General features: G+C 42.6%; 1 protein-coding gene across 1 annotated transcript in view; it reads right to left on the minus strand.

The window, feature by feature from the left end:
- Positions 1-27,785, minus strand: part of LOC311426563 (netrin receptor DCC-like) — a 357,945-nt gene that overhangs the window by 21,730 nt on the left and 308,430 nt on the right. Inside the window, exons 17-23 of the mRNA XM_084502992.1 lie at positions 26,361-26,599; positions 22,631-22,769; positions 20,537-20,644; positions 17,653-17,847; positions 13,268-13,300; positions 5,777-5,842; positions 4,100-4,262 (exon numbers count right to left, since the gene is read on the minus strand). Coding sequence (XP_084359118.1) covers positions 4,100-4,262; positions 5,777-5,842; positions 13,268-13,300; positions 17,653-17,847; positions 20,537-20,644; positions 22,631-22,769; positions 26,361-26,599 — 943 coding nt within the window. The remainder of the gene's footprint in view (positions 1-4,099; positions 4,263-5,776; positions 5,843-13,267; positions 13,301-17,652; positions 17,848-20,536; positions 20,645-22,630; positions 22,770-26,360; positions 26,600-27,785) is intronic.

A 27,785-nucleotide genomic window follows, 5' to 3' on the forward strand; every position in this document is an offset into this window, starting at 1 on the left:
GAAAAGGTCATCAATAACAAATGAAAATAAATCATCCCTGGGAAGGTTTTGTTTGTGCAACGCGAAAGTTGAGGTTCCTCTGAAAACGCGTCTACCCCCCGATCCCAGGGGGAGGCAGAAACCTTGCAGTGATGGAAGCATCCACATCGCCTTCAAACCCTGGCTGAAAACCACCAGAAACCGGCGCTTTGGAAGTTGAAGGTTTAGAGCGGGCTTCAAATTTAGCCCGTTACCCATTTTCAAGGAGTCTGGAAGCGAAAACATGATCTCAGGTGGCCGCGTTTCTCTTGCTGTTCAATTATTTCGCAACGCGAAACGCACCCAGCTCGCATGCCACGATACGTATTTCTCTCCTAAGGATAAATGTAAAAATAGAGATCGGTTCTGCCCTTAAAATATAGCCCGTGCTCGTGCAATTTTGAATGATGGTAGCAGGACTTAAGCTCTGCTTTCAAAAGAAATCAACTCGCGGCAGGGAAAACTCTTTCTAGTTGTCTGTTTCCATAGGCTCCAGCACAGCAATGCCTGGGCAGGGACTTCAGTTGTCGTACAGCACACTCACACAGCTAAAAAGTGACAATACACACATTAAAAAAGATGATTTGCCAGTAATACCGAGTGAGATTGCTCTTCATTTTGTGATTAATGTCAGAGAAAGAAGTTAAGTTTACAACAACTCCATTTAGTTTAATTTTTTAACGGTTTAGGACCTTCCCTCTGGGAATATCTCGGGAATAAACTGTTATTTAGAAATAAACCGAAAAAAATAAATCCAGAAATAAGCTGAAATTAACCGTTCTCAAACCAAACCCAAGCTTAACCGATGAGGCCAGCCAGCAGCAGCAGCAGCACGGCCGCTAACTCATTAGCATCAGCCCTTCGGATGGGATGTGATGTTTGGACCCCTGCAGGCGAACAGCTTTTAGTGTCTGATTCGGGCCAATTATAGGACCGGGTGCTGAGCCGTGTGGTAGGCAGGGTTTCCATCCCCCTGCAGCTAGAGACAAATGCATCTAAAGGATGCCCAGCAAGGCCTTTTCCAATTCACCTCGTTTGCCCTGCTAGCGCTGTAACTGCTCTAAGTCTAAGGCTGCCTTTTGCCTTTCGGGCCGTATTGAAGGAAAGTCAACCGGTGTAAAAATCCTATTAAAAAAAAGAAAGAAAAAAACAACGCATCAACAAATTGGGAATACAAAACTGTTCTTTCGCTGCTTCGAGTGGAACATCATTTCATTTTGGCCTCTTTATTTCCTGCTAGGTGGCCTGAAAACCTCAGACCAGTCTCTCCCATCACCCGGCTCCATCACCCTCTGTCCCCATTAAAATCCCACCCCGTGCCACCGCTGTGAGCAGGACCCACATCCCAGGGGAACAAACCGAGGCTCTACAGGGGCTGCCAGCTCAATCCCATTTAACTTCAGGGTGGTGACACTTTGTTTAATGTCCTCCCAACCCTGTACGCATAATTCTACGGGACTCAAAGCAGTCTTAGCTTGTTTTTTGTCATCTCTTTTTATGTTGCTCCCTGCCCACCATACTAATTGGCTGGGCACTTGTTCAAGACTGCATTTCACGTTTAATTGTTTAAATCTCCACAACCTACAGCCCAGGCTCAGACAAGATGTCCACCCTCATCTTTTCTCCTACGCCGTACCCTAATGGCACCGGTCCGTGGGCTAATTGTTGTGACGTGTTTGACAAGTTTCCCATCTCATAAAGCCTTGAAAATGTTCCTGGGAGAAGCAGGTACTGCAGTTTGAGAGCATATTGCATGAAGCGATTTCATCCTTTAAGATTCAACCTGGATTCACGAGCTGTGACCTGCCCTGCCCAGGCCAGGAGGGGATTTGGGGACAGGCTGATGGGTGACCCCATTGCCCACCCTCCAAATAACCACATCAGCAGACACACGTGCTGGGGAGGATGTAATTACGGTGAAGGGATGAATCTCAGTTACTGCAGGAGCCCTTACTCACGACTAAATTATTGCACCTGGATCTTTACCCGGTTTTTCCGCCCTTGTTTTTTTTCCCCGTGTCAAACTGCCGCAGGGTTTGTGCATATTTCATTCTTCCCTCGGTGCCAGAGACAGAAAATACACGCTAAGCCACCTAGGGCAGTTCGCAAGTTGTTCTCTATAATATGCTTTATTTTGCTTTGTTCAGCCAACTTTTAATTAACTGCAGAAATACGACTTTCTTCCACCGAAGGCTTACGGGAGATTATTCCATCACCTGCAAGTTTTCGCTCTGGGGAAGCACTGCATTATCCAACAGGACTTGGCCTTTCCCCTCACGGCACTCCTTTTGTTCAGCGGTGATTTTATAATAAGAACCAGCTGCCAAGAAAAGCTGCTGCCTAAACTCTGGGTGTCACAGGATGCAGCTCTCCAGGCAGGTCAGAAACAAATTCACGCCAACAAACTCTGTTCCGAAGAAGCTCAGTTTTTTTTTTTCTTGTTTTTTTTTTTTTTCTTTTTTTCTTCCTGCTGCTCGAAAGTTCGGATCTGTCGTTTCACGTTTATTGCACTCCTTTTTCCTCATTTTCGGGTCAGGAATGGCTGGCGTAGGGTCACTTGGGGCAGATCCACCCCTGGAGATGCTCAGAAGTTACACAGCAAATGCAAGTTTGCCACCTTCATATTTTTTAATTAAAAAGAGAGGAATAAATGCCTTCAAATTGGAAGTCTTCTGATATCTTTGGAGAAGATAAATCTCTGAACACTCCTGTTCCTCCCATGGAGCTACCAAGGAGGTCGAGGCTGATTAATTCAGACCTGGGTACGTAAGTTTTGATGCTGGACAGATGAACCTCTCTATTTGTTTGTCCCTCTTGCCAATTCCCTCCTCCTTTTAAGAAACCCAGGAGAGCTTTGGCCTGGATTCGGCGAACACCACTCAACGGACGCATTTCCATTGCCTTCGAATGATGGCCTGATTTCCAGGTGTTAAAATTCACAACAGAAGCCAATTGTAAAATCAGCTCAGCATTCAGCTACCCGAGCCCTCCTAGAAGCAAGGGCCCTTATTTTTCTGCCTCCATGAGAGTTTTCTTAGTTAAAAAGTCGATGCTCAAGTATCCATCTTCACAGAAAACACTTTGCCCAGTGACTGTCAAACACCTCCAGCTGCCGTCTGCCTGTGCTCAGCCAGCTTGAGGCTAATTTTGGCATATGTGGGAGCCCTCCTGTCCCCCCCTCCTTTCATAGCATCACCCTTCTTTAAGCATCCACGCAAATCAATGTCATAAATTTGGTCTTGCTCTTGAGAAAAAACACAACAACACACCATTCTTGTGGCTAAACTATGTTTAAACTTCACTTTCTCATTGCCAGTATCTCACGAGAGTAGAATAATGAACCTTTTTGCTGAGTATTTTTCAATAAATTCAATGTATCAAACCCAGCTCTGTTTCGAAGCCACTCACCCCACCTCCAATTTCTCAGGAAACCTAAAAAAAGACACTATTGTGCTTTACGCTGCTGCCCTTTTTTAACATTTTAGAAGAATCCTAAAGATTTTTCTCTGTAATTTTCTATTTTTTTTTTTTCCCAAGTATTTAAGAATTATCTCGAGAAAGAATTGTTACTGCATTTTCCTGGAAGACTTCTGGCGACAGCCCGTCTGGGGAGGAGAGCATCCTCCCAAAGGTTACCGAGTGAGCAGGACTCTCTGTGGTCCTCAGCCATGCAGGTGCAGAGCTGCGGAGCCAGAAAGTCTGATAGCATCGCCAGGCACAGACAAACACTTTTTTTTCCCCCTTTAAATCAATGGGATTGATTCTTTCCTGTGTCTGAATTATACTTGGCAATGTAAACAACAGAGAGATGTGCCTGACAGGCTGATTTCTCCAGGCTGACCGCAGCAGGGGTGCTTATTCTTTCACCATGCAAGCTGGGGGCAGGGAATATTCACCACTCTTGAGTGATCTCCAGCTTTCCCAAGCCCATACCTCCAAAAACTACAAAAGACCCATCCCCAAAATGCACTTTGGTCCCCAAATCCCCCTCTCTCCTATACGAAGGTCGTTGCCTGCATCTACTTCGAAGCATAACGGGTGTAATTCCCTTCTCCTTCTGCCCTGAGATTTGCAAACGTACTTTCTCTGCTGTGCCGAGGAGCGCCTGGTGCAGATGACGGCCACCACCACCACCACCACCACGGTGATGACGCCGACGGTGACAACGATGATGACGAGGAGGTTGCTGTTCTTCTGGGGCGTGACGCTGCCGTGGGGAGGGTGCATCTGCCCGATGGGGGGCTCTGCAAGGACAACAAGGACAACGGCGGCTGGTTAGCGGTGGATTTATCCCTCTCCCTCTTTAGGAGCCGCCCGTAAAACACAACAAGATGGAAAGCCTTTTGGGTGGCACCACGTCGTCTTAAAACCTTTGGTTTCAATGCAGCTGCAAGACCGGGATTGAAGATGCCACCACTTCTAGCATCAAGTCCCGGTCAAACTGACTTCAAGCACAGCTCCCTCACTTCTATTTTTCCCCATTACGTAGGGAATAGCCCATTTTATGCTTTTATAATAATTTTGGATTTTTGTGTATCTATTGACAGGGTCATCTGTTACGGACACCCACACAGAACAGCGAGGGATGCGTTTGCTCTGTCTGCTAAGGGGGTATTATGGGCACTCTATAAGCCTACAAACTCACAAATCCCCCAAACCCTCTCCACTTCAGCTGAAAGAATCTAAATCTTCACCAGGATCGGTGCAAGGGGATGCAAAGAGAAGAGCCGTGCCACTGCACGTCAAGGATTTCACAAGAAAAGTAGCTCGGGAGTTGTCTGATGGCGTCATCCCCGCAGCCTCCCACGTATGAACCAAACAATGTGTGTGTGGGGGGGTTCATTTTGCCTTTAGCACAACTGAATGAGACAGGAAAAAAAAAGGCAAATCTTTCCAAGTAACAGCTTTAGATATTGATAGATGTAATTTAATTGCAATATTCTGCCCTAATGTCGTTTGTTTTCTGCCCTAATGTCCTTTCTTTAGTTACGTTAAGTTATTTCAGTTAAGTTATTGAAATAATTTGCCTTTTCTCCTGGCTTTTTTTCAGGCAACTGAATATGACAAGCAGCTGCAAGTGGCATCTTTTTGGCTTTACAATGGCCTAGTACAGAAATCCCAAAGATTTGGCTTTCTTTTTCATTTCCATGCTGACTAAAAGGCACTGAAAAAAGACATCACATAAAACAGTACAGTGAATATCAAGGAAAACAACAAATCTTCTTTCCCTACCCTTTACTGCAGGTCCTGGAAGTTCTCTTTACATCTCAAAAGTCATTTTTCCTGTAATTATGATGAAGTATTTTGTATTTTATATACATTAGGAACAGCAGGAGCTAAACCCACAGCAAACTAGGACAGGAGAAGGTAAGGACACTTAGCATTCCTTCCTTGTCTTGGCTGAAGAAAATAATCAGTCTGAGTTAATCAGCTATGTGCCTTGTAATTATTTTGTATTTGGAACCTCACTTGGTACCGCATTTCAGGGAACTGTGCCTGTTGTTTCATTCAATAACGGGAGGTGACAAGGCTTTGTTAGGTACTGGAGGTGGGCTCGGGAATATAAAGTCATTGATTGTGCACCTCCACCCCAGCTGGCAATGATTAGGTCCAGTTAATTAGCCTTAATCCACGGGGTTTACCCTTGTTTCTTCCCATCTTAGGGCAGAACTAATTAATAAAGAAATGCTGTTTTCCAGAGAAAGATGAAATGGAAATGTGAGAATGTAAAATGTCATCGGAGGGAGCCTGCATTTACCGTTCAGGCTGCTTCTGTCAATCAGGTTGGTGTCCACCGACCAGTAGGAGCCATCGCCGTGACGACCTGTTGATGGAAAAAATGATGGAAATGTAACTCCACAACTGTTGCACTGTTTCCGCTTCTCAAAATTGCCTATTTTCTAACTCCTAAGATTAAAAAAAAAAAAAAAAAAAGAAGAAGAAGAAGGAATATGTTTATTATTCTAAAAATGGTTTGGCTGCTGAGGGAATAGTTGCACTCCAAATTAACGGAGTAAAATTTCAGGTGTTCGTCTTTTCACCTCCTTAATTTTGTCCCTTCTCCTTCCAATGACCACCATCTCCATCCGATCTCTTGGGACATTCAGCCCCCAAAAAACCAACTTTTTCTCACTTTCCTGCAGTTGTTTGTTGCTGCTGCGAACCGTTAAACAACTGCCATAATTCCCCTCCAGAGGTACTCGTGTTTCTGTGGGCTGTGAAGGAATTGATGTGCATAACTTTGTCTACCAATTTGGCAAGTATTTTGTGATGAATGGCCCTAAATAAATGTAAGATGATTATCATCAGAAGAGACTTCAGCGTAATCATCTTTTCAATCAGCGTAATTGCACAGCTACAACAACTTGATCCCGAGAAAACAAGGTTGCAAAATGTTTAGCTGTAAAAGCAGGCAAAATAGAGATAAATGTAAGATATATAGTAATTCTGTTTACCACGATGACACTCTACAGCAGTCATAGTCACCGTAGTACACTGCTACCTGTGAATACGTTGTGACACCGGGGTTATATTGTGCTTAGGAACCTGGGTATCTCAACGGGAGGCTGCTAAACATTGCTATTTTTGCTACTTAGCCCACACTGACAGATCTTAGAGGGAGCTTAACACATTCAAAAATTCAATCTGGATATTGGGAACTTCAAAAAAAAAACAACTAACCTGCACGCCTGACTCCAAGTTCAGTACTTTTTGAATTAGTAGAAGAGCACTTTTCAAGGCATTATGCATCACATTTTTATTGTATAAATATTTGCGTGAACAGCTGCCCGTATCAGTTTTCCTGTTTTTTTCTGAATTTAAGGACTGTGTTCCTGGGGAAAAGCAGCACTCGGTGTGATGGGTGTCCTGGAGAGCTCACCCTGTCCGAGACCCTGCCCTGTGAAGGGACCAGCAATGGAGACACAGCAACCTCTCAACTAGGCTACACTGAGCATATCCAGGAGGGCTTGGGGGCTAGAAACATTTCCAAAATTCTTTAAAGATTGAATTTAGGTTATTTCAGCTTTGTTCTGCTACTAAGACATTATTTGGAATAACATGCTTTGGAATAACATGCCCTGTGCTTAGAGTTGATGTCACTCTCCATGGCACCAGTGGGCTTCCCATCTGCTGGAAGACAAGTCCAAAACTCCTGCTCCACTGAATTCGGATGTAAACCCTCCATGCCAACCAGAAAGACACTTATAAGGTCAAAATAAATCAACAGGTATGTCTAGATCTCTCTTTTTTTGGTCAGACCATGGACTAACTCTTTGACTTCCACCATTTTCCAGTGGAGCTTTTTTCCTTCATGTTACTCCAGGTTTTTGGAAAAAAACATTTAAAATCTCAACTAATGAGCTGCTTTTTCCAGAACTGCCTTTTCACTGGAGGTTAAACAATCTTCAAACTTGCTTTTCCTACTTTTTTTAAATGAGTTTTAGCATGCTTTCTGAGGTACTAAAACCTAAATCCATTTGATCCTACATATTCTTTCTCATCTCTCACTCCTCCATTTCACTTCTGTCTTTCAAATGTTTCAGTGACTCGAGTTTTTTCTTCTGAAAAAACAAGTGCTTTTTCCATTACCATTATATTCAATAACCATTTCAACTTGATCATGTCAAGGCAAAAAAAAAATAAATCAAGACGTCTGTGACCACAACAGATCTTCATCCTCCCAGGTCTCCAGCACCTGGAAAGGGGTCAGAAATTCTTTTGGGATAATAGCATAAATCTTTTTCCTCTTGCATTTTGCCATAAACAGTCCAAAAATACTGAGAAAATAAGCTGAGCAATGTTCTCGTATGAGAAAGCAGAGACTAATCAATGTTTCCTGCCTCCCCAGGTATCCCTTGAAGAATTTATTCCTGAAGAAGGATATCAGGCCAGCCTGGGATGTGCAATGCTGCGTGGGCATTGGGAAAACCTGTTTTTGAAGGCCCCTGTCTCCCCCCGTTGATGACACTATGTGGCAGACCTCGAGACATTCAGCTTTGAGCACTGAAGTTCTGCATCCGTCATCATTTAAACAACTCAGAGCACGAGGATTTGTGTCTTCTTGTCTTCCCATCCACAGCCAGCACCAGGTAATGAAGGAGACAACACATTGTGCTAGAGAGAGCTGAAAAGCTCGAAGAAGGCAGAAATATTTTTAAGTTTGCTTTTCAGTGTGTATAAGCTGGCAGACTTCTGGGAAGGACCCTGGGGTTTGGGCAGAAAGGCACGATTAGATGAACAGATACCACATTTCCTCTTGAATTTCTAGTTCTGCTTTTTCAAGTTGCCTCCTGAGGTAGCTGTCTCAGCGATGTCTCAGCATAGCAGGAAACGCAACCATTATGCAGGAATAACCCTCCTTGTAATTTCAAGCATGTCTTCTGAGATCCCTCCTTGCAGATGCTTTCCATGTTTTTGACCTTAAGAAAGTTTTTGGCTTTGTTTTTCTTTCTTTCTTTCCTCAGAAGAGGTTCTTCTGATAAATGGGATACTTTTTATTGCTTCTCCTAGTAGCAAAGAGCATTGCAGACTGCTGCATTATTTGTTTAGGAAGCAGCTCTTTGAAAAAAGATCTGAATAGCTCATCCTTTCACTGATGCTACTCCCAGAGTTTGCAAAATAGCTTCAGAGCCAAAAGCCCGAGGCCGTCAAAGGAAATAAAGAGGCAAACTGAACACCTTCTGCTGTCACTGCGTGAGACAACGTGGCTTTTCGGTGGCTGGTATCAGGCTATAAATGTACTGGCAGCTGTTTTCACACAGGAAGACACATGAAAAATGCACATTAAGAGTTTCCAGCCCACCACCACCGAGCACAGGAAGGTTTCAAGCAGGTGAAGAGCAACACGGCTGCCCAAGTCCAGCACGGTGGAGACTGAACTACAGACAGCCAAATTCCACGCTTGACTGGACTGCGCTTCAAACTGCCTTGCTCTGAGAGCTGAAACAATTAGTGTGCTGTTTACTCATGAGATGAAGAGCACCGAGGTGTAAAACTGCAGGTGTGCCACCACACAACTGGCCTTCGGTCCCTCTTCGGGAGAGCCAAATCCCCCAAAGTCCTCGCACCGCCTGGGAACCCTGCAACGGGCCTTCAGGCCAGGTGCAGGACAATGCAGGCCTCCATTTTCCTTGGGATATGGAAACACAGCTGTAGATTTGTAGATTTTCTTGGGATTTGGAAACACAACTGACTGTCATGATCTTCTCCGTGGACTTTTTGTGGAGCTTGGTATCGTCACAGGCCCTGCTCCAGGCATGGGGAGCTGGAGACCTCCTGTAGGCCTCACCATGGCGGCAAGTGTTGAAGCTCAATCTTAAATCTCCAGTTTATGGTTATAAAGAGGAACGTCATATATATAAAAAACTCATGTCTATATTCCATACATACATTCCATTCCATACACAATTCATCTGGATAGTTTATAACGGTCCATTTCATGGAAAATAGCTTTTTGGGAAAACAATAGAACAATCAAAATGTACTGAAATTTCCTAAGATAATAAAAAATATTTGTTCGAAATTGGGTATGTTTCCTTTTATCAGAATTTCCAGGGGATGCTATGAAGCAGCTGTAGTCCAAAGGCAGAAATCAGCTTTTTGCTCTTTCACAGATCTAATTCCGATGGCCACACATTACTGTTTACAAGTCCTATATTGACAAAATTGGGACTAAATTTAATATGGGTTTATCAAATGAAAACTGGGGCAAGATAAAACAGAGTGAATTAATCTCTTCTTCACCCAGTTTGCCTCTAAATTCCAGATCAAAATCATAAACAGAGTTTGTAAGACTTAAGGAAGCCTCGACAATAGCTCCTAAGAAAGCAGCTGGCCTTCTCCTACATACATAAAATTTGTGATAAAAATTCTCTCTTGAGCATCTGAAACTGTAATTTTATGCTTGCTTTCATATTACCACTTCTGCTGCCTTTACGATGGCCAAAAACTGTTGAAGTTCTCGCCAGATTGTGCTCTCTGCCCCATCTCCTTTACCTCATGCAAGCCCCTCAAGGCTGCACTGCCTCATGTCCTGAAACCCCGGGGTTTTTGCCCAAAACCCCTCACTTGTCCCACAGCCTCCAACTCTGCTCTGCTGCCACAGAAGTGCCTTTTTCTCCCTGAACTTCACAGCCACGTGCCAGTGTCGGAGATGGATGACCTACCAGAGTTAATTCGTGTCACTCAATACGAATTGCATTTGTGGCAGAGACGGCCCCCAAGGGCCTTGTCCAAAGCATGGAGTAATTTAAAAGGCTATCGCTGACTTCAGTGAGCGTCGCTTCAGACCCTGGATGATTAAAGAATTAGCTTTGATTATTTCTGAGGCAAACGAGCTTTTAGGAAATTTGACTTTGTTTATCTCGCTGCTCGCAGTACAGTTACAGTGAAACCTGGCCCCGGTGACTCGTCTTTAATAGAGTTGCCTGCAGATCGAGTGAGGGCCTCGGACTTTCTCTTATAAGAATTCATCACGGAGGTCATTTAAAAGTGGAAGCTGAATTTAGATTTCAACAAGCCTAGGAAGCAAACCACAAAAGGCTGAGAATTCCTTCTTCTATACTACAGCCCTAAAGAACTGCAATGAAGTTTATTTCACCTACCCAGACAAAAGGCAGTATTTATGTACAGGTAACACCAAGAGGGACTGATCATGTTTAACTCATGTTGTGCATGCTTGCTATCTGCTAAACCCAGCAAGAAGGTTTAATTTTTGTCACTTAAATGGCCAGGAGGCGGTTTTCCTGCAGGGAGAGGGCAGGGTGACTGGAGGTAGATGGGGTTGAGCACCCAGGGCACAGTTTCTATCACCTTAATTTTGCTCCCCACTAATCCTACTGCTTTCCCAATTATAGAAAGCCATTGTAGCTTTCATACCTATAGGTATCTATAAGTGCAGTATCTATAAGAAGCACGATAACAGCTATTCTGCTATTGTAATCAACCATGAGCTATCCAGCATGCATTTAGTAACCACCCTACACGCTGAAGGCTGTGTATCATTTTGTATCTCGAAATGATCTTTAAAAAATGCAGAAACAGGTCTTAACATTACTTTATCTAACCACCGTGACACCATGTAATTTATTATTTTCAAGTGAATAACAAATCACGGTTGTATTTTAAGCACGATGCAGGCTGAGACTCTGAGCAGCTGGCTGGGAGAGGAAGAGCTCCCCCCAAATGTTTAAAGCAATGAACTGGAGCTTCTGCAGGCTGCACCCTTCTGCAGGCTTTGAGACTTTAGCAAGGGTCACAGCTTCCCCAGAGGAGCAGGATGCACAAAAGGGAAATGGCCCAGAACTCCTTCTCTGCAGTCACTCGAGGAATTTGTGCTCACTTGCCATATGCAGAGTTAACCTGTCATGCTTATTCACTTCTCCCCATTAATTACACTGCAGCACACGAAGGGACAGGCAGGTGTCTCTGCAGAGAATCTGATTTCGTTAATCCCCATGGCGGAGGTAAGATCACACTTCTGTGGAACAGAAAAATGCTTTGCCACATTTTCTGTATTTTTCTACCCACAAGCAGAACGCTGAGCATCCGAAAACCTCTGACTTTTCTGCAGCATTACAGGGAATGAAGCAAGCAGAAAGTCAGAAGCGAGGCACTGCTTCTACTGACACCAGTTTCATGGGATTTGGGGCAAGTATAGAGAAATAATGGAAGATGGATATAAGAGTGGCTGTGCTACAATAGCTGCACAAAGCTATGGTGCTGTGACAGCGAGGGCAGAGCTGGGAGCTCAGAGGCTGCCTGCCAGAGGCTCTTTTTCGAGGCTTTGCCTCTTGAAATCACAACCAGCTGCGATGGGAGATGCTCCATGTGTTGTGCCACAAGGTCATTAAATAGCACTCAAGCAGCAGTACAGATATGATGAAAGAGGGAAAAACTAAAACAAACACAACAAACTCAATTTTCCATCTAGCCTTCCTTTTTCCCCCATTTTATAAAAACGTGATGCTCTTTCAATCCTGCTTTACCAGGTGATACTTTGTGCTGAAGCCTCTCCTAAGTTTTCTGAGCCTGCCTGAATATATTTTAAATGCAAATTCAAGAAAAATATATTGATAATTTACTTTCAGGCTTCTTTGCAACCTAACACATTTACCTTTTAAAAGCAGTTTTTATCTATTCAAAGCTGACATTTTCAATTTGTGTGTGCTGTGGTGCAATAAATCATACCGAGCAAAACCAGCTTTTAATTTTATAATTTAGATACTTCTTTCTGCCTTTACGGAGAAGATTATGTGCTGAAATTAGACATCAAATTTCCCAAATTGGCTGAGAGTGGGTCTCGCCTGCGGGGATGTGCTGCCTTCTTGTACTGCAGGTGGTACCTGGTACATGGTGAAACCCTCGTGAAGAAATAGGGTAACTCCCATGGGTGTTTCTGCTTGAAGCCCTAAATAATGCTCTTGTTTCCACCAGGAATTTCCATGTTTCAAATTAATGTAATTCATTAAATCGGGGTATGATGGCAGCTGGTAAGTAAAGCTAGGATTTGAGGTTGACCTCTCACTTTGCCTTCGACACAAACCTAAAGTGAGAGTTCAAACCAAACGCACCTCCCAGCATCACCTCCAAGTTCTCCCAAAGTCCCTGTGACCATTTCCTTGGGCAGATGTCACAGAAACGTATGATCTTCTGGGTATAATTGAAATAAATACTTACGAATAAACAGGTCTAGAGTAAAAAATGAAAAATATCCCAGCAACACACTTTCCAAGTACTGAAAAGGGGATAGGAGCAGAGGAGCTGTGACTAATCAGACACATTCATATTTGGCAAACATAATGATAATGCCTTGAAAAGTTGACTAAACTTTGCGATTATTAAACGAGAGCTGCTGTTTTGAGGGTAAAGATGATTTATGATTTCTCACTGTGAGCCTTCTGAACTTTAATCTATAACCCACAAAAGGGTGCAGGAAGAGCCGGGGAATTATGCCGAGCTTAATTATATTTAACGTGAATTATTCAGAAGTGCAGCAGAGAGACTAAAAATTTATTTCATACAAAGCAGCTTGACATTTTAATTGGTCCTTCAGAAAAGAGACAAAACAATTTCCTCTCCCGAAAATTTACATCTTCCCCATCAAAGCAGCAGCCTCAGCCGAGCAGAACTTCATTAACAAGATTAATTAGCGCGCCGGCGCCTGCCTCCTCAGGTGTGCAGCCCAGGTGAAAGGCGGCGGCGCGGCGGGGATGCCGGGAATGAAGGCGACAGATTGAGGGCACCGTACCTTGGTCATTGGCCATTTTGTCGGGGTGCTCAACTGCAAGAAAGAGACAACGTCGTTAGAGCTGGGCCGCTGGCGAAGGGAAAACCCCAGAGTAAAGCATCCCCAAGCAGGCAGCGCAGGGGGGGAAGGAGGTTTTTTTAGCCTTCCCTTTTCTCAAAGAGCCCCTGGGGAACTAAAGCGGACAAACGCAGGTCGCACCATGCTCCACGTCAAATATTTGCACAAAGTTTTCACAAAGGTGAAAAGTTGCCCCCGGTATTTTCTCGTTCTCTCGTTCTTTGATATGCCACCATGATCTGGGAAGTTTAATTAAGCAAGAAGGGAAAGAGAGAGAGAAAAAGGCAGAGAAGAGAAACTCTGGTTCTTTGAATAATTATGGCCAAATCACCTGCAAGCTGAACGCTCAGCTTGACGCATATTATCATTGTTTCAGCCTTCTACAAAAGACTTTAAAAGTATTTACATGTTTTTGCATAATAACCATAAAAGATAGCGTGATCTGAAGTGTGCTCGACAAGACTTCACATTTCAATAGATACATTAAAAGCCTTCCTGTTTCAGCTTCCCTTGGATACATGAAGAGCTGCAAGCATTAACCGGTCCTCTGCTTAATGAATATGCGAGGATGAAATGCAGGAAATTGGGGGAAAAAATGTCATTTGGTGCATGAAGCTGCAAGTTTGATCATGACCACCTGCAGGTGCAGGGCATGCTGAACCCCTCGCTGCTAAAAATGTCTATGAAACCTCTGCTAGATCGTGGTTTTGTGCTAGGGAACGATGAAGGTGCTGAACTAGCAGCAGTTTACACCCAACCTGTCCCCCAGACGGCCACATCCATATTCTCCAGGCCTATGGAAGGGGGAAGAGCTCCTTCAATGACCCCCAAACCCGTTAGAGGGCACTGCAGGGCTGGGAATGGTGCCCCACAGGCCCATGGGCAGCCCCTGAGGTTTTGGGGCTCCGGCACACATGGTACAGCAGCAAGGCTTAACCTGGTGCCTTGCAGAAGAATCAAATTTTCCTGCCTGACCTTAGCATGAAGGGATCGCCTGAGAGTTTGAAGTTCAGGCTGTGCCCTTCTCCCTCTCTCCCCCTTTCCATTTGTCCCTTCACATCCGACCGAGGTTTTTATTCACTTTTATTTTATTTTATTTTATTGGTGCACTGACAGGCAGCTTGGCCAGCGGACGCGGATCGGAGCAACGCTGCGTGTGATTCCGATAAGCAGAATGCTGTTTCATTTTCTTTAATTAAAGCAGCTCAGCCTGTTTGTAAATGCTGGCCGGAATCCAGAAGAGGTGCAGCTCAGCAGAAGAAAGCACACCTACACTCAGCAAGCGCGCCTCTAAGATTTCCTTGTTTCTGCAACAGAGGAGAACACTCAACTGACAAATTAGTTGAAAGACCGAAGAAATCCTCCCTCCTCTCTGCCTGCCACGGGTTCATTCATTCCCCCTGCAGCTATCACATCTCATTGGGCAGTGGCAAAGAAATTTCGGGTTGTGTTTGCTTATTTCTACTTAGTGAATTTCTGAAAATGATTCGTTTATGCACCATCAAGCAATGTAACACCGAGACAGTCTCTGTTCTCTGCCACAGACGTGTGTATGTGCGGATAATATTTATTGAAATTATCCAGGTATTTTCTCACAAAGGAGTAAGAAAAATCCCAGTAATGACTTCAAGTTTGGGCCCAAGTCACCTAGTCAGAAAGCTGTGGGGTGTTTCATCACATTTTATCCATCTTCCAGGCTCCTTATAATGTTTGCATCAGACTCTTCATGCATGCAGTGATAAATTTAGCCAGCCAGAGCATAAAAAAGCAGATCCTCGAGTGATGTAAACTGTCACAGATTGATTGAAGTTCACGGTGTAACGACGATTTCCATATGCTAAGGATTTGCCATTTGCCTGTGTATTATCATCAGTGGAGCCGAGGTGGAAGAACATAAACTCATTGCTCCATGGGAGCGTTATTTACTACTAAACATACCTATTTCTCACAGCCCACTACGTTTTCATTAGTAAAGGGAAGTCACTACAAATACTTACATGGCAATGGCCTGGTTTCCTTGGAGGAACGTTATAATACAGGAAATCAGACGGTGGGTGACTTAGTGGCTCTTTGATGCTTTTTTCGTTCTTCACGGCTTAAAACTTTCTCTGATCAGGACATATATTTGCCATCAGAGCACACATTACCATATGGCGCCTACACCTCTGCTGTTAATAATCATTAAGGGCAGGAAACCAACGTTTCTGCATAAATCAGAACGCACTCAAGACTTCAGAAAGTCTTTTCACCTCAAGTGCAGAGATATATTTGTCAAAAAAAAATAAACAGCTGAATATTATTGAACATGACATGTTTAGGGTGGTTATCATTAAATATTCATGGCAGGGTATTAGACATAGTCCTTGTAGGCAATTACGAGATGTAACAAATGTATAAATTCATCTTTTTGGTATCTGTTGATGCTGTCTGATCCAGAATTCATTTCCCAAATGAGTTTTATGGTACTTTGTGTAAACATTACAAAGTAGGGGCTATCTAGTACATTAATCTTTCAGTTTACTTAGATATCCGAGTCTCTATATCTTTTGATATCTCATTAGTCTGTGGTTATTATATTTTGATGCCTCGACTCAGCCTAACAGCCTTCTGCTTGGCACAAATCGTGAGCATGAAATTAAGTTGGCACCATCCGCCTGATGGAGATGAAGCACCCACAAAGTGCTATCTCTTCACATTTCATGGCAGTGGAGAATGAATAATCACGATCTTACCCGTAATTCATTCAAAGGGAAACACGACTTGGACAAGGAAGTCCTGCAAACCTGGGCTGGCTGCGATAAGCTCCGAACAAATTGGTACAATTTTTTCTTTTTCTTTTTTTTTTTTTTTCCTTCTTTCTGACTTGTGCTAATTCATGAAAACTGTTGTATGAGCCTTTTCACTCCCGGCCTGAATGGTCGGCAGCACGCTTCATAGACACTGATAGCAGCGAAGCAGAAAGGGCAAGCTCTCTGCCAGGGCTGCCGAGGACACTGCCTCATTCATCCAAATCCCTCCTTCATGGGAAGTGCCAGGCACCCACTGGACACGGAGGTTCCCCTCCTCCTTCCATCAGGGGCGGCAGGAAAAGGCAGTTTGCTGTTCACGTAAAGGGCTGCTGAAAGATGAACTCGAATATGAGCTCTTGCCCAACAGGAAAATAAAAATAAAAATAAAAGGAGCGATGGAGGGATTGCACGTCACCCCTTTTGTTCGGTCATTTCGCTTAGCTTTTATACAGTCTGCGTTAAATGAAGTCACTTATAACTGATTAAAAAGAGGTTTGAACTTGAATGCTAATTCCCAGGCTTTTGTGTACAGCTTTCATTCTGAATTTCCCTCTAACCCTGACTTTGCAGGTCCAGCCTAAATCCACTTCCAATTCCCTTCTGCCAAGATGTTATTTTTATGTGCAAACCCCTGGATTTCCTCCCGCAGATAGATCGCTGAAGTGCTCTCTCACACGCCACGCTTCTTTCCTGGAACAGGTTTGCTGTTTATGCCATTCGACTTTTTCATTAATTATACCTCTTTTCAGCAGTAATTTCATACCTTTGTGCAAATCAGTGAGTGACAGTTAAAATAGAAGGAGCAGAGCTGCTGCAAACATCCCGCTCCCCCCTCACAGCAATGTTGCTTACACCTTCATATCGAATCATTTCTGGGGAGATGATGTCAGGCCTTCACAGCTAGGCAGCAGGGAGGACAGAAGAGGAATATCTCACTGTGCTAATTAAAAATTGAGCTGGGTACGAGTCCTTTGCTCTCATATACACAGTGGCCTGGTTAAAACATGCACCAGCCAAAAAAATGGGTGCCCCTGCTTTGCCGGTCACTAACGGGGAGAGATCCAGCAGTAATTTCTGTTGTTAATAGCAGGCACTGAAAAATATCTGGGACAATTTTCCCCATGTGAAGTCAGATTGCATCTCAGTTTGCTGAGATTTTTTAATTATAATTGTGTGTGAGACTGCTCTGTTGATAGGAGTGAGTCATTGCCAGCTCCTACAGTCACCTGAGGATCCCAAAAGAAAAGGTAGGTCTCTGGAGAAATCCAGGCACATCCAATTAGCTCTACCACTGATGGCTGGAAGTTAGGTGGTGTCAGAGCGCTCTCCCCAAGCTGATTGAATTTAAAACTACAGTTACTGACTCATTATGTGGTTTACTCTTGTCAACTACCATATGCAGTGGTTGGCTTTCATCTCTCAATAATAGTTTCAAGTAGTAGGAGTTCTTCTGGCTGCCGTGGAATTAATTGCAAAGCTCCCACGGAGCTAGAAGAACACTGGAGCTATCATTAATATCAGGATGAGATAGATCCAAACCTTTCAGCGTCCGGAAGAAAACGGGATCAGAGAGGGGCCCCACTCCCTTGGCGTTGCGGGCTTGGATTCGGAAGTAGTAGACGGTGTCCAGGCTGAGATCCAGGATCTGGTGGGTGAGCCGATCACCGCTGATGGACTCCATCACCCAGTCGTCGATGGGAGCATTCTTGTCCAGGGTGTAGAAGAGGATGTAAGCTGAAAAAAAACAGCCTCTTGGTTAGTGCTTCAAGCGACGTGCTTCCTCTGCAACGTCCGTGGAAAATGTAGATTGATTAAAAACTACTATTTTCTCTTTAAAAGCAGCAACAGTGGGTGTCTGATCAAAATAGCTTCAAAGGAGGCTGTGACAATTAATTCGTATTTGTCTATTTTTACTCCAAAACAACAATTACGGCATTCTCTGCAAGAGATACGGGTTGAACAAATATAAAAATAGGTAGCACACACTAAACGGCTCTGTTATGAGCACATTTCTCAAATACAGGTGCACCATTCAGTCTGATAAATGCCATAAACCATACAATGTAAGTCTTTAGGGTTTCAGTGCTGAAATAAAATGAAATGGCTTTAATGATGCACATCAAGTACTGGGTGCTCACGGGAAGCCATGTAATATTTCCTGGCACATCTAGGGGAAGTATTTTTGGGAAAAGAATGAAGAACTCAATCTCAGACTTTGGGTAACTGGGGCATTGCAATTACTGCTTAGGACTGAATAAAACTTAAAATTTTTAGGATTTAGGGAGTAGAAATAGCAGTGTTAGGAAACAACGGAAGTTTGTAGGAAGAACCTTCTTGGCAAATGATATTCTGGAGATAAATATCTTTGTTTTCTTTCTTTTTTCCTTCTTTTCCCCTCTTTTGTCCATGGCACTCTAGTAGCATGCAAAAAGGTACGATCCGATTTTGGTCTTATATATCAGCACCACAGGAGTGAGCTTCTGGAAGGCAGAGAGCCCAGATGAGACTTCTGGACTTCATTTTGTTGCTTGGGATCCAAAGTTACTTAAAAAACGGTGTAAAGTTTATCATCACTACTCCTCTATTTTATTTTTTCTGAAATAAAGATGCTTTTCGAAGCTCTCATCCCACAGCAATGGTTATGCTGGTCAGGGACAAATGGCACCAGGATGGAAACAATAATATTTTGTGTTTTTTTTTTTTTTCTATTTTTTTTCTTTGCTTGTTTACATCATGGGGTATTATTTATAGACTTGTAGTTTGTGGTTACTAAGCAGTTTCACTGATCATGGTATTTGCTTTGATATAATAGCCAAGTTTCTCAAATTAACGCAAAAATATAGCTCAAACATTTCTAGGGATGAAGGCATGGCTGTTAGACATTTCTACTCTCTGCAAGGAGTTGTTTCCTCTCCTTGAAAAGTCTACGAAAAACTTAGGCACAGATGCTGTAAAAAATCTTTATGAGAGTCGTTCTTCAACCAAACACTACAAGAAAGAAACTTGTGCTTGGATGTCGAGGGACCCCAGCTACTCTCAGGTCTGAACGCTGCTTTTGATGGAAAAACTCCACAAAAGTTGCTACCACCAAACCATTTCACAATTTAAAAGTCAGGAAAGCTTTTTCTTTATTTATTATCTTTGTCTTTTAGCCAGTGGGGATTCAGGACCGTTAGCACTCGCGTGTTGTCCAGCAGAATCATCAGTTATCCTCTCTAAGGACCGAACTGGGTTAATGTAAACAGAGCCATTTCCTCAAAACATCCTCCCTTCAGACACGGTCACAGCCGATAAACTTCGGATAATGGAGGCTGAAATTATAAGATAATAATCATAATATGGAGGCTGAAATTATACACAGCTACGCGAGTCTAACCTGAGAATCCGTATTGCTTGGCAACGTCCGAAGAGAAATAGATCCTGATTTTATTGGTAATATAAAGTGGGATGCTTCCCTGGTGTAACTCACCCTCCTCTGATGCCAAGGAAGCCCTGCTGAGTTACAACTGGTGAAAATCTGACCCAGTGCTCCTCACATCTAATTGCTCGCACAGGGCATCGTGCCGAAGCCTTCTTGCTCTTACATTTATATTTCTTAGTGCTTCAGGAGTGTGTAGCTGGGTTATTGGTAGTAACGCACACTTTCCTCCACGTGAAAATACGTTCTAGAGCTGGTGTAAACCAATTGTTTGTGGTAATGAGGCCATAATGTGCACATTTTTGTAGTTGAACAATATTTCTCCCAATAATTATATGCCTCTGAGATGTCTATTAACAGCCTAAAGTGATCATTTAAATGCAAAATCTCAGATAGAACTCTACTGTATTTTTCACCCTAAATGAACGTTAAAGGCTTCTAATGGATGTCTTAATTAGGCACTAAGGTTATACGCAACATTTTGGAAAATAAAATCTGTCACTGCGAAGCATCCATTAAGTTCAGTTCTTGTCAGTCAATATTAAGTAATTTTTTTTTTCCTGATCATCATCGCCTTAAATTGTTATTGTAAAGTGAAATATCTACCAATAAATTCTCCCATTGTGTGCTGAAACAAGCAACCTACCATTAGGTATATTATGTATCACATTATTGCCAAACAAAGTACTTATTATTAGTCATTTCTAATTATCACTGAGCAGCATGTACCACAAAACCTTTGCTGAGAGGGCTGCATTTTTAACTTAAATCACTGTTCTTAGCATTTAAATGAATATTTACATCCTGCAAGTGATCTTTCAGTGTCTCTAACTTTGCCTCGACTCCTAGACCAAGTTGGCTGATAAAAGTAAGAGAAAATAATATCAGATCAGATAGGATTCTGGGAAAAAAACAGATGTTTCTACTAAAAATAGGGGAGTGAAAGCAACATACAATCAGAACAGTAAAAGAAAAAGGAGAGTAGAGGGTAATGCAAATGTGTACCAGTAATTTTCCCGTTGGCTTCTAATGGTGGCTGCCAGCTGACAATGACGGCTCGGGGCTTCCCTTCCCGTGTAATGACTGTCAAGTCCTTGGGTGCAGAGGTTGGAGCTGAAAAGAATGAAAAAAAAATGAAAGCAATGGAATGAAAATAATGAACACTGAGCAGATGGTCTCACAACGTTTGCATCGGTCGATTTTTTCAAAAACGAGATCCAAAAACAACTAAGAAATACATCCATTGGAAAAAAAAAATGTTGTCATTGATAAATTATTAAGCAGGTGACTGATCACCTGTTGTTTGCTGGAAGAGTCTTTCTCACCATGAAGTAGACAAGCCACAGATCTTAGATCTGGATCACAGCTCTTAGAGAGGTCTCTTAAACCGATGCAATGCCCAGCATGATGCAAGCTCCCTCATCACTAAAGAAGACTGCATTATTATTGTCACCATGATTATTATTACTAATATTAATTATTATTAATATTATGATTTCTATCATTAATACTATTATGTTCTAGGAGAGTTGTGTTGTATTTAAAGGGAATTTGGCTCGCAGACAGGGACACGGGGTCTGCAATTTAAAAACAGAGGACTAGAAGAAACATCTTGGACCACCTCGCTATGCCAGGGAATTTGCAAGAAACAACCTTTTCTGTAAACTAGCCTCATTTGATTTTCAAAGCAAAATTTTCCTTCTCTTTACTTTTGCTATGTTTGTTCTGCAATATTCTCCATATAAATGATTCTATTTCTCCCTAAATGCATCCATCAACCTGTGTGGAAACAACGTCTTTCTCTTAAATACTGTTTTCCTTTCTCTGATATTAACTTCCTTGACATGCTTTCATGGACTAATTCTTTCCCTTTTCAGGCTTTTTGTCATTTAGGAGGTTAAACTAGTAAAGCTTGTTCTTAAAGCCTCCTCCTGTAGCATAGGTTTTCCATTCTGGTTTTCACCACGTGAGTCCCTTTGAGTGGCTGAAGCTGAGCTCTGCTTTCAGCAGATTGTGAACAGAAGATATCATGAGAAAAATCAAAGCTTTAGATGTTTCCCTTAGCACTCATTAACACCCCTCGCATCAGCAAGACTTGTGTAGGCAGAGCTGGGGATGGATCTTGGCTCTGAGAGTTGCTTTTGAATTATGGGCATAGCAATTCTCTATAGCCTGTGGTAGTAATCTCTAGTGGATTCTGTATCGATGCTGATATGTACATTCTTTAATATCATTACAGGAAATTCAACATGCGGCATGGGTACAAAATAGGCAATAAAGATCAGCAGTGCAGGATGCCCTTAATTAACAGAGCCGCTCCATCAAGCTCAGATAATTGCATTGCGATCACATGGGAAAATCTAAGGACACATATATTCCCTCTGATTTTCCCTTTGTTAATTAACTGGCGTGTACTGTGGTTTTCATTAAAAAAAAAGAAAACACACACACACAAAAAAAAAACCAACAAAAACCAAAAACCAGATCAATATTTACCAGCAGACTTCATTTGGTGGCTGCTGGTAGAAGCTGGTTTATATGGGTACCTAGAGTCTGTTGAAGACAACTACTCAACCTAAGGAAAAAATTGCATTCTGAATGGCCCTCTGGTTGCTTAGTTATAACACAGCCATTTAGATCTTGAATCAAGAAGGTCCTGTGTTAGATAGAAGCCGTCTTTGAGCCCTTTTTACTAAAAGGACAAGGTGGGAACTCGTAAACTTGAGACAAAGTCACGAAGAACTTCCTAAATTAAAATTTTAAAGGGGTAAAATTATTATCTAAGAATAACAGAGTGCTCCAAACTTGTTCTCACCTGATCTTAGGTTTCTTTGAAAAGTGGAAACTATTTTAAATCATAAAAGTCACAGATAATCTTTGTATTATGGGGAAAAATATTAGACACAGGTACTATCATCTGAACTTCTTGCAATGACACCGAGTCACGCAGTGGAATGGCTGCTCTGCTTTGCTACCCATGAAAAAAAAAAATGAGGAAATGCAGTGAATTTTGTAGGTACACTGAACTTGGACAGGGCTTTTGAGGGCGTATAAATGAAAGGAAAAAATTGAAACCCCTTTCAGGAGCTCCTGCCATACCTGCTTCATAGGTGGTGGCGTGGGCAGTCATGCTCCAGGTGCTGGACCGCCGCCCTTTGGTGACCATGACAGAGAACTCATACATGGTGTTAGGCTTCAGGCCGATGACGGTGTGACTCAGGGCTGTCGTATCTGCTGACTGCAAAGAGACGGAGCAAACGACGTCTTTAAAGCAACTCTCATTGCTGGTAGCTAAGCAAAACACAAATTACAATGGATTTTTTTTTTTTTTCCAAGCAAAATAGCTCTGTTGCTGCTGCATACCTTAATGGGAGTATTTTTAGGACCATAAATATGATACTAAACTTTCTGCCTATAATTTAAGCAGTTAAATAAATTATTGTGATGCTTTCTCCCTTTCTTTTCCCAGACAAAGCAATTTGCAATGCATTATTTTTTTCAAATGCAAATTGAAAGCTAACGCAGTGTCCTTCATCTATGCCCATATGAGGAAAAAAATAGGAACATTTCCACGACTTAAACATTCGTTTCCAGCCTCTTTGATGTGTTCCTTCCGAAAAAGAAAGAAGAAAAAAAAGTTTTTTAATATCTGCTGATTTGTAGTGGAGGCTGAGAAAGCATTTTTACCACTTGAGTGGACTTGACTAAGGGTTCCCAGGTACCGTGGGGAACGCATATTTATAATATCAAGAGGACCCTTGCATAAAGATTAATTTTTACATTCAGAAAACACACTTTTGTTTGGTTAGATATGGTATTTTCATGCATTAGATTGTATTTGAAAGATATGTCTGGCCTGCCTCACTGTGATATGTTCTGAACAACTAAACATTGATGTTGATGTGAATATTATATTGTTCATTTATACCTGATCGATTTAGCTTTATCCCTCAGCATGCAGTAAGGACCAATTTGAGCCAAACTGCACCGGTATCAAAGGAGACAAGTGAGGAGAATATTATAGGACATACGGTGGCAACTGAAGAAAATCAATTCCCACGTCTTTCAAGCTCCAGAGCCTGGTGTGCAGTCCTCGAGCGTCAACAATTTACAGTACAGTGAGTTACAGGTGCATGCTTTTAGATGTTTATACACCTATGGACCTCAAGTTTACTGATTAAGACAACCTAGGAATGCCTTTGCATCAGAAAACCGCCTTGCTGCTCACATCTGAGCAGCAGCTGATCTTGCTGGCAGACCTCAGCAACAGCATTCTGCTGCTAATCACCAAATGGGATGTTTCCAAAATAAATTGACCTTCGCTAACGATGCTGCGTCGAGTTTCCAGCGTGCTGCAGAATAAAGTACTAATATTTAAGGGGAAAGAGGGAAAAAATTTACTTTGCAGAGACATTGAGGAACGCCCTACGTATGCCTGCATGGCAGGCTGTTTTAGCACATGTGCTCTGCCAGATGTTTTGTATGCTACTTAATAGGAAGACTAATTGCAATACCAGATTTTATCATCGTCATACTCAATTAAAATCCCCAGTCCTTGGAAATCAGCAGTTTTGCAACTTCTTCGGAGGAAGGGCTTAATCCAGCAGAGAATCCCCTTCTACAAGACCTGCTGAAGCAAAGACTGTACTAATACAATCAAAAACTACTTAGCCAAACTACTCAGCTACTTGCCAAAGATGGCAAAATTGAGCTGCTAGACTTTACAAAAATTATTCTTCAACTAAAAGCTGGATTGCAATAAAGGGAAGAATAATTTCCCCCTCCAGGGAAGATTTTGGAAGAAACGATTTATGACATAAAATGCTGTTCAGCATCACTGAGGGTAACTAATTCTGATAACTAACACTATAAAAGTGCTCTAACAGTAAACACGACCAGGAAAAAAATCACACAGAGGAAACTGTAGGAGTTGAACCCATTGCTGGACAAAATAATCTTTACTGGAACACAGCCATGTTGGGTTCTTTTTTTGGGAAAAGAAAGTTATTTGTCTCCAGCTGAGAGTTTTTCTTTGGATATTTCACTCGGTGCTAACTATTAGCATTTCGGTACTCCTCTGAACTTAATATCATATTGAGATGAAGGCAGCATAACTGGAAAAAGTGCCTTAGCAATTCCATGCTCTGCCTTTTTGGGATGGTTTGTACAAAGTAAAGTTGGCGGGGCAAAGTTACAATTTATAAATTTCAATGGAAAAGGTTAAAACCTTCTTTACACTACATTTGGTACACATTTCTGAAGCGATGGAAGCTTTTAATGGGCAAGTTTGAAAAGAATTGCATATTCAGTAGCAACACATCGGCAAATGGGATCTTTTTGTGAGCCTGATCTGAAGCCCTTTGAAAAAAAAATGGAAGGTTTCCCCACTGTTTTCAAAGAACATAATGGGCTTTATCTCGTTTCCTTGAAAAACGTGGCTATTTCTGAGCGAGCAGACCTTCTGCAAGATTTTTTATTGTTTATGCTTGGGGGTGATTGAACTGGAAAAAGGGAGTCAGCCTGGCCCTGAATTTATCATTTGTTACGACCACAAAATGATGGTTATAAGCGGGTCTCATCATTATGCCAGCATCTGAGGTTGCCAGAAGTATGGCAGTAGATGTACCACGATGGCACGGGCAGATCCTTGCAAAGATGGGCAAAGATTTTACAAAGCTTTGCCTTGCAAAGATTTAAAAGCCTTGCAAAGATTTAAAAGCTTTGCATAGGCCAGTCCCTGCAGCGAGAAAACAGCTGCCCTGAGTTTTCCCTCAGCCAACAGAAATCCCACTCAGAAAAGGGATTGAAGGTATGAAGGTATGAAGGTATTTTTATTTTTATTTTTTACTATCATTCCTACTTTTTCTAAAAGTTATCCGAGAGAGATCTTGAGATTGGAGTCCACGAGTTGTGTATGTACCCTGAACCAACGCAGAGAGCCATCCTTGGGATTTTGGAAAAGCCAGCCTGTATTTGGACAAATAATTCAGGCAATAATCGGAGGAGCCTCAGAGCTGTACAGAACATCACCCGTTCTACAGTCCTAATAAAAACAACTTACGTGTGGTTGCTTTTGGTAGGACACAGCAGTAAAAAATGGGGCATCCACTTGCAGTATGAAAATATATTCGTAGTAAACTCGCTATGGATCAAAATGATCCTCTAAGCAAGAGGAGATAACCGTTGCGGTAGGGCATGGGAGGAAGGACGTGCTTGTTATGGGGAAGGTGGATGTTATACGAGGTGCAATATATGAGCTGACAATAGTGTGTGGAAAGGAAAAGCGAGCAAACAGAACAACCTAAAGTCTGTGCTTATTGCTTTCCATTCCCGGTGTCTCTGTATCTCTTTGCTAAACTGCACCCCTTTTGGTAGTGTTTTCATTAGGACTGGGAAATAAATCCTCGTACAGAAAGTAGCATACCTCTGCTGCTGCCGTATCCGTTCAGACTGAGAAGTTTTCCTGTAAAGAAATCTCCAGTTTTGGTGTTTGGGGATATGGGTGGAATTGCCATACAGGGTGGGAGGTATCGCAATTGGTATTTTTTCATATTCACCGTGCTATCACACCTACGGCTAATTTATACCTGGTTGGTAAAGATTCAAGATCATAACTCTCATCAATTAGCACGTAGAATTAATGTATGCTATTTTCATCCACCTAAATCCGCGGGTTTTGAGCAAGCAGTAGTTACTCATGCAAATCTCCTGCTGATTGAAAGGGGAATCTTGGTTGAGGAAAGCTCGTAAAAAACCAATTCCAAGGCTCTGCAAATAAAATGCGAACGGATGAAACAGTTCCCGAATTCGTAATGTGCTGAAACTTCACCTTGTATTTAGCATTTGTAGAGTAGCTGGTTCTCCATCGGACCGTGTAGAAGCGGACCTCCGTCGTCTTTTGGTTCTTCGGGACAGAGTTGTCTGCCCAGATGACCCTCACCGCGTCGTGGGTCAGCGCAACAGCCTGCACACCTACTGGTGGGAGCATGGGGGTGGAGATATCTGGGACTGACGTGGGGAAATCATCAAGCAAAGGATAAAAATCAACTTCTAATGGATCGATGGGGTCTGGGTCCATACATCACCAAATGAGCATTCCAAAATAAATGGATAGGTAAGTCAAACGGAAAATAAAATAAAATAAAATGAAACAAAACACGAACAAGCCACCAAGGGGCACACAGCACAATGGGTTAAATGCATGGCATTAATGAGGAGGAGGAACATGAGGGGAACAGAAAGAGAAGCATTAAAGCAAAATGAAAACGCAGCAGCAACGTTTCAGTTTCATTACTCTCACAAAACCAGCGGCAACAGCAATTTTTCACCATTTGTTTAAGTACTTCCACGCACGCTGTGTTTTCTTCACATGAGATTAAGACAACGAGCAGCCTCTTTTTTGCCCACTGATTTACATTTTTCTTAAAAAATTGAATCATGTTACGATACGTTCTTGGAAACACCTCCAAAGTGGAGTGTCGTCTACAAACCTGATTTATAGACACGACTTCATCTCACGTGCGTAGGAGTTACCTACGCTTTTCTTCCTTGGCTGCCTCTTTCAGGCTCTTTTGTTGTGTTAGGCTCTGGAAGGGAACGTGGTCTATGTTGGTTCAACGTTTCTTAGGCAAAACGGACCATCCTAATTCCACTGCTGAAGCGAAGAGCTTGGAGTTGTTGGTTTAATACCGCCAGCATAAAAATGTGTGCTTCCAGGTATGGGTATGTGGGTTATCTTCAAGTAGACTTCTTCTTCCCTGTATCTGTGATTGGGTGGCCTTTGAGGAGCAAGAGAGTGAGCATCCTGGGCATGACCTAACAGTGTGACATGGATTATCATATTCTGGATGATTAAATTAGAGAGGCTGTTGCATATTTCCTTTCCAAAAGTTCAGCCCTCGGTTTGGCTCTAGTGATGCTCCTGCTCCTGGCTTCACCTGGGCTCCATTTCAGGAGGAAGGAAGAATTCATCTCAGCAATGAGACACGTGAGTACGAGTCTTCTTTGAAAAATATTTATTTATCCACCTCAGCTGCTGTCTCCATACTCCAGCCATTGAGGACAGACAGCAGCAGCTCAGCACCCTCCCTCCTTGTGCTTATGGCATCGCCCCTTGATGCAAACAAGTGTCACCGCTGTAAAAATGCCAACATCTTTCTTTTGGGGCTCCCACAGGAGCTACAGACCACATCTCCTCAGCCTAAACATGTTCATCCTTGTCCAAGTGCCAGGTTTAAGCACCTGTGGACAACTT

Source organism: Aythya ferina (assembly GCF_964211825.1).
Source record: "Aythya ferina genome assembly, chromosome: W".
NCBI classification, from domain to species: domain Eukaryota; kingdom Metazoa; phylum Chordata; class Aves; order Anseriformes; family Anatidae; genus Aythya; species Aythya ferina.